This window comes from Leuresthes tenuis, unplaced genomic scaffold (assembly GCF_036924035.1).
Source record: "Leuresthes tenuis unplaced genomic scaffold, fLeuTen1.0.hap1 SCAF_19, whole genome shotgun sequence".
Lineage (NCBI taxonomy): Eukaryota > Metazoa > Chordata > Actinopteri > Atheriniformes > Atherinopsidae > Leuresthes > Leuresthes tenuis.
In genome coordinates, this window is record NW_027325373.1 from 18,759,681 (window position 1) to 18,766,927 (window position 7,247).

The window sequence follows — 7,247 nt, forward strand, 5'->3', positions numbered from 1 at the left end:
TGCAATCTTTGTTTGAATGTTTGTATTATTTCTACTTTTATTTGAATATTTATATTTATTGTGGATATTTATAAGAGCTGAATGCAGAAGTAGCAGCTGTTATTTCCTTTTGTGACTTAGGAGTAAGATACATACTGTATAATAGTCGGATTGTTCTGCCATATGCTCTTATCCTATATATAAGAGTTTCTAAAAAGATGCTGTCATCTCTGAAATCATTGACAGTATAAAAAGATGAGACAATCTATTATGTAAGCTCATACTCATACCTTTGAGTTTGAACTTAAACAACCCTAAAGACACGTTACAACACACAGGTTTGTGTTCACTGCCATCTCTGCAATCACAAGTTTTCACTTTTTAAAGATCTAAAACAGTAACACTGTTGTGGAAGTTTGAGAGCAAATGTATCTTATGACCCAGGATAAATACAATGTTGTTATTTCAGCTTCTTTTTTTTATATCTGACAGGTACAAATAATCAAAGTGGGATATTCTGTGCTTGCCCTCATTTCAAAATGGATACCAGCACACTTATTTATCCAAAGGTTGCCCCAGTTCTGATCAAAAACCTCTTTCCAGCCGAACAGTGACGAACAAACTAGCTACATCAGATGCTCAGTCAGGCACCCTCATTTGAAAAGCTTGTTGAAATCTGCTCTCTGTGCTTCGTGGTGGAAGTTTTTAGTAGCTTGAATTAAATGTATTAATTCTGTCATTAGAGGGTCTTTCCTTCTGCTAGGTTGACTTTCAGTTCACTGACCTTTTGGGGGAAATGTGGCCTCTGTTGATATCAGAGGCTGATTAAAATACAAAACCTAAGGGTTCACACAATGAGGAAACAGGCTTTTAGAAAACCGAATAATTGGAGCATAAAAACGCATTCTTAAAGTTTATCTTAACTCAAAAGTCTTCATATATTTTATGGAGCTTGAGCCACAGCAGTCATTTGAAATCTTAAATTAGACTGAAAAGACGGCGCAAACAGGCAGAACTCACGAGAAACACTTATGCCAGCTGTGGCGGTAATGAAAAAAATGTTTCATTTTCTCACAGTTCTTCTAAGGGTTCTGTAGCAGTTAGAGCAAATTGAGCTTTGAATTAATATTTTTTCTCATTAAGCCGAAGGAGGACTTGCTGATGTTGAAGCCAGCATCATAAGTAGTAACGTATACTGCACAGTTGCCCCATCATTTTGGTAACTAGCAGCTGAATAGGAGCAGTGTGAGGTTTACAGATTAAAATTTGTCGCACAGTCAACATGGATTGTCTTTACTCGCCCAAAGTAGAATCAAGCACAAGGAAGCTGAAACTGCGTGGAGATGCTCAAAGTCCGTGCCGCAAATTAAAGTTACTGTACTGGAATATAATCAGACGAACAAAACAAAGGAGTAAAAAAAAAAAATTATTGTTTAAGTGCTTAGAAAGAACAACAATTATGGATGAAAATTATGGTTTTTCCACAGTCCAAAAGCATGTCTCTCACTGTAGGTGCATCACGATTGGCAATCAGCACAAATCCTATGGAGCACACTCAGCATCCTTTGGGCCAGACCTCAAAAGAAATATTTAGTGAGAGCATTTACTTTGGTGCTTTCACAGCTGTTGTAGACAAGATACCATCATGTTTGACCTGTTTGTTTGCTTTTTGTCTTCTCGTTAATAAATGTGAATAAATCGTGAAAATCTTTCCATATGTCAAAGTCTCTCAGGTGTCAAAATAGTGCATTCAGAGGGTGGAAACGAGTGAGAGTGTCTTAATCCTCCTGTCATTTGTGTTTTTCTCAGACAGTACTTTTACTCACTCTATAAAGCCACATAATCATTCGATAAATGGTCAATGAAAAACTACAGAGTTGTTGTGAGCAGATAAAAGTGTTTGTTATGTACTCAAGTAAAAGTGACTCGTTAATCTGTCTGCATCTAACGGGCACTCGTGCTGGTGTGTGAGCAGATAATGAATGACAATTAAGTAAAACACAGCTGTAATGACACAAAATACATCCTCATAAGAGAATGTATAATCAAGGAATAGCACAATAAACATGACCTGACTGGTTATATTGTGTCAAAAGCCAGTGATTTGATGTTAACGTAATTATTCTGAACGCTGAATAGGAGATTTGAGCATTATAGTATCACACGGACTTCACAACCACTGGCCTTTTATGCCATTAGGGGTGTCAAAGTAAATATCAAAACAGTTCCTTATTTTGGGGTTTTCTGCAAAAAAACTGATGAAATGAATAGATACACTTTTGGCACATTACTAATTTATCAATTTAGTGCTCACAGAGATTGAGTTTGACACTCCAGATCTTGGCTAAATTGCTCATTTGTACTTTTAACATCTAATGTGGAGATCCTAAACAATGACCTACTGTATGAACACTTTATTTTCATTTAACCTGCTTTTTAATTCCTCTTTTGTCTTTTGTCCAACCGAAAAAGACATGCAAACTTAGATGATAAACAGTTATTTAAAAGAGGATTTTTTTCACTCTTTTGTAAATGATCATGCAAAACACGCATTGTGCAATGTTTTCATGCATGTTTTCATGCAAAATGTTGGGTTTTTTTGTAGAAAAGAATAATTAAAACAAGGTTAAACAGTACACTTGCACATGTGCAAATATGCTTTCTTGTGGAACTTTACACTTTTGTTCAAGTTTAATTTTCACCAAAAGCATCTCAGACTGCAGACTGAGCAGAAAAACAAAATGTGTCTTTAAACATGTGATGATCATATATTTTTTTGTTCCCTTCATCTCATCAAACTTAATGTCTCCGAATTGATTTTCCAATGTTCTGACTAAAATAAATGATGATAAAAACAGCAGGAATGAGCTACTTCAAGAAAGGAGGGTTGAATCAAGATGTGGCATAATCGAAATTGATTTTTATTTGATCATTTACATTGAATTGATATAAACATGTCCATGAAACAAAATGGTTCAAACATTTAGGAAAGGCATATGTGATAATAAGCACAGACAGAGTTTTGGAAACATAAGTTATCACAAACTGACCAAATGGGAACAAGAGTGCCTCCTACACAAAACATCCTATATAACAGATTATAGTTAAGTCAGTTCCCTTGTCTTAATTTAAAGTGTTTCCCCCTTTTTTATTTTTATTTTTCTATTTTTTGCTTTTGACAGCACATGCAGTCAAGTTCTTTTTCCAGGTTGTCCCGATTCCTGTTAGATAAGCTTCCTTCTCTCTCCTGCTGGATCGTTCCTGTTCTCAATCTTTTAAACCTCCAGGTTTTTTTTGTTTCTGCACGTCCAATGTTCAACCATTTGGCCCCTTGGAGGTGAATGTCGTGCGACAGGAGGAAAAGTGGAATCTTGAGCTTCAAACAATCCTCAGAATCAAAAACTATCAGTCACCAAGCAAATGTCACTGAACGCCCAGCAGCGATAAGGCTGCCTGTATGTGCCATGTAAATAAATACTGAATAAACCGATAAGTTCATTTAAATAGACAAATAAATAGTTGACAAAGGCTACATGCGAAATAATAAATTATAGCTTCAAACGGAACCAGCCCAGTCGTTGACAGAGGCCAACAAGCCCAATAAGAGCGTCAGTTCTCCTCTCGTTTGTGGTTCAGGAGGAACAGAAATGCCAGGTGCGCAGCTGCAGTTTGTGATGTGAACAAGTATCCTGGTTACATTTTTCCGGGTGCACCCTTTGGATGGGCTGTAGGGATGAGAACTAAATGCAGAAGATCACTGCTTAGTGATAGAAAATCTCTTCTCGCCGCACGTCGTCTCTAAGTGAAACTCATGGATACTGTGTGCTCCAGCGCTTTGCGGCGCAGCGACGCGATGCTTGTCCCTCTCCAGACGTCACTGTCCGGGGAACTACACAGCTGAGGCGAGCCGGTCACGTTGGTCGGGCCGGACAAGGACGCGGGTACCATTCCCGGGAAAGTGGGCTGGTAGAGATGCGACTGCATGGAGCCATTTGACGACATGTTGGACAGACCCATGGAGTTGGGCGGCGGTCCTGCGCCGAGGCTGCACTGTGACAGGGACTGCGCCATGGCCTGCTGGCGGCCCAGAGCGGGCGGTAGCTGCAGCTGAGACACGCCGGGCATCCCTGCTGTGGCCCAGCGGGTGTCGTTGGCGTGGAAGGAGCAGAGGCTGTCGCCCATGGCTGCTGCTGCAGCCGCGGCGGACGGGAACTGGGGCAGGCCGTGATGCGTCGGCAGGAGAGTCCCCGGAGCTCTGAAGACGTTGGTGGTCTTCTTGCGCTTCTTCCACTTGGCGCGTCGGTTCTGGAACCAGACCTGCGGCCAGTTACGAGAATGAGTTATTAGGAGGTGGTGTGAGAGGCGTTGGTGTACTGATGGGTCATTATGATTATGATAACAGTGTGTGACCATCACCACAAACCCAACGATCAACAATAAATCAGTTGAACGAAAACACTGAGTTAGTTTTGTTTTTTTGTTCCCAAGTTCCATTAAAAATCTATTATTTATTTTTTTTATATAATATTTAAGAAAATATATAACCATCGGGCAATTTTATACTTATTTTGATTATTAATTATTCTACTTTAACCAATAAAAAAACACATCATATTTATTCTATAAATAGGGAAGTTTAAACATTTATATTTTTCCTTTAATATTTTTTTTCGGAAGAATGGAAATTATTTTCTTGCTTTAAAAAACTGGCTGAAATTCCATTGAATTTAACCATTCTTTATCATTTTTTCGCCTTCTGTTCTGTTTTTTAAACTCTATAAAGATGGCTAAAATAGAATGAAATCAAATGGATGGTTTTGGTTTTTTAAACGACCCCAGATCATTTTTACTGCCTCGCTCGGAGCCGCTTACACATTAAAGATGATGTTATTGCTGAGATCAATAGTTTTTTGGGGGGTTGTTCCCTGTTTATTCCAGGAGAGCTTCAGCTCCTGGTGGTTCGCTTGTAATCGGGCGTCTATGATTAATGTGAAGATTTGCTTGAGAAAGTGGGGCGCAGTAATAAGAACGGGACAATCTCACTTTCTTGCCTCCTGGCGTAGCCAGCCGTGAAATCCGTCCTGAAATGCATTGCACTTCAAAGGAAAGAAAACGCAATTTTTCATTCCGTTTGGAGAGACGGAGTGCGCTCTCAGCGCGTCCGGCATGAAGATGTGGAGCGCGCTGACAGGCCCATCGCTAAAGGGAACCTTCTTATTTTCAGCCCTATCATAATAGCGGATGAGCATCATTTCACTAATTCTGATTTTATGTAAATGGTGCAGAAAGTGAATGGACCCTTGCAATGATAATAATAATTATCGGGGTATTATTTCACATGTGAGCAACCCAAGAGCAATTACCTTTGCGATCTAATAAGGCGCCGCAATCTCAGTAATGTGGTTGATATTTTACTCTGAATTTGTGCAGGGTAGGTGGAAGAATAAGAGACAATGGGTAGCTTTATATGGAGAATAAAAAACAATGAGATCGTCGCTGTAGAATGGCATTGACCATTATGTGTTGATGACTAGTATCATCTCGATCAGAGGCGATTAAACGACTGTAATAAAGCCGCTATCAGCGCTTGGTTCCCAGTAGAATGATTATATGGGATGGGCACAAAATGGAGGCCAGTTTTAATCAGGCAGAATTTATTGCTGTGGTGTTGCCATTTGGAACTTGGTTTAAACTGAAATATAGAAATTGTATTTTAAATTTGCCAGGAATGCTCATGTTATTTGAAATCATATTTTTTTCCACTCATACTGAGAGGATTGCAGCAGGATTTTGATATTATCATTCAGGATGAAACAGAGTGTTAGGAAGTGATTTGATTGGTGGTAATAGCGCCTCTATGTTAAAGGTTCCTTGAGGAATAACCACGTGTTTAATCCACCAGGTTGAATACTTCAATACGCACAGTGGACACACGCACACACAAAAAAAAGTCCCAAACCTGTGTGATTTATGATGATAAACGACGTCTGTCTTCTTTTTTTTTAACCGCAAAAGTAAAAGTGACTAAAAGGTGTATTTTGTGTTCCTGTTAGTTCTGTAGCTCCACAGTCATTTCAATAACACCTCAACACAGACGAATTATTAGTGTTCATTATTCGTGCATATCAGAATCAGACATCCTTGTAATGAATATAATTTGGTTTAGTTACAGTATTTAAATTCCATAATTTTAACATCGATGGTTAAATAAGAAATTATTTTGTTTTTTTGCTAATTCAACCGAATGAATAAGAAAATTGCGAGCTGCGTCTTTATTGCTGGCTCTCATAAAATGGATTTAAATGTTTCTCATAAGGATGTTTGATTTCATGGATGCAATATTAAATTTCACGCGCTTTTTGTGGCGATTTGGCACCAGCGAGTCTGTGTTTTCATAAGCTTTGTTATTTAATATGTGGCAACCAACTCTGCGGTGAAACGCAGCACCTGTATTCGAACTGTGAAACGGTGAAACATTTGTGTCCCTCTCAGCTGACAAATTGAGTCCAGGTTTGTTTTAACCATCTAATTCCAGCCATAAACAATTAAAAGCACATTTCCAGGCGCCCCACCTGCACTCTGGACTCCGTCAGCCCGATCCTCAGAGCCAGCTCCTCCCGCATGAAGATGTCTGGGTAGTGCGTTTTGGCGAAGCTCCTCTCCAGCTCATTGAGCTGAGCCGGGGTGAAGCGGGTCCGGTGCCGCTTTTGTTTCTGCGTCTGCTGCCCTCCAGACTGGTTGGGGTTGCTGCTGTTCTGCTGCTGCTGTTGCTGCTGCTTCTCCTGCTCTTTACTGTTCACCTGCACCGGGTTGGATCCTCCCCCGCTGCTGATATCGTCACCAGGGAGCATCGTGGCTCCTTCCACGCCGTCCTGGCCCTGGCCGAGCTCCCCGGAGTGTCCCGGGTCGGGTCCAGCACCGCCGAGCCTGCACTTCAAAGCCTCCCTGTGGCCTAGAAGTTCTGCCGCGGCATCCTTCATCCCTGCACAGACAACCACAGCAGGTGAGAATTGCACACTAAACACCTTCTCTGGGGGGAGGAAAGAGAAGTGGTTAGACAACTGCAAGCAGATTTTAAACAACACTAAACAAATGTGATACTTTACAGGCCAAAAGGCGGAATTATGAGTTGCTGAAGCATTGTTTTTGCAGAAATATAAAAGATGGGTCAAAAGCAGAGTCATGCATTAAAGGACCCCAACACAAATGGAAGAATTAAAAGAAGCAGTGACTATAGCTCTTTTTGGTGAGACAGCATGCACATTACA

The 7,247-nt window shown here is 40.3% G+C and overlaps 1 protein-coding gene across 1 annotated transcript; it reads right to left on the reverse strand.

Annotated features, from left to right (window-relative positions):
* Positions 1 to 2,879: 2,879 nt before the first annotated feature.
* Positions 2,880 to 7,008, reverse strand: otpa (orthopedia homeobox a). The gene is made up of 2 exons (XM_072371945.1): positions 6,552 to 7,008; positions 2,880 to 4,296 (listed from the first exon to the last, which is right to left on the reverse strand). The coding sequence occupies exons 1-2, from the start codon at positions 6,957 to 6,959 to the stop codon at positions 3,778 to 3,780; spliced, it is 927 nt and encodes a 308-aa protein (XP_072228046.1). The 5' UTR covers positions 6,960 to 7,008; the 3' UTR covers positions 2,880 to 3,777.
* Positions 7,009 to 7,247: the final 239 nt, after the last annotated feature.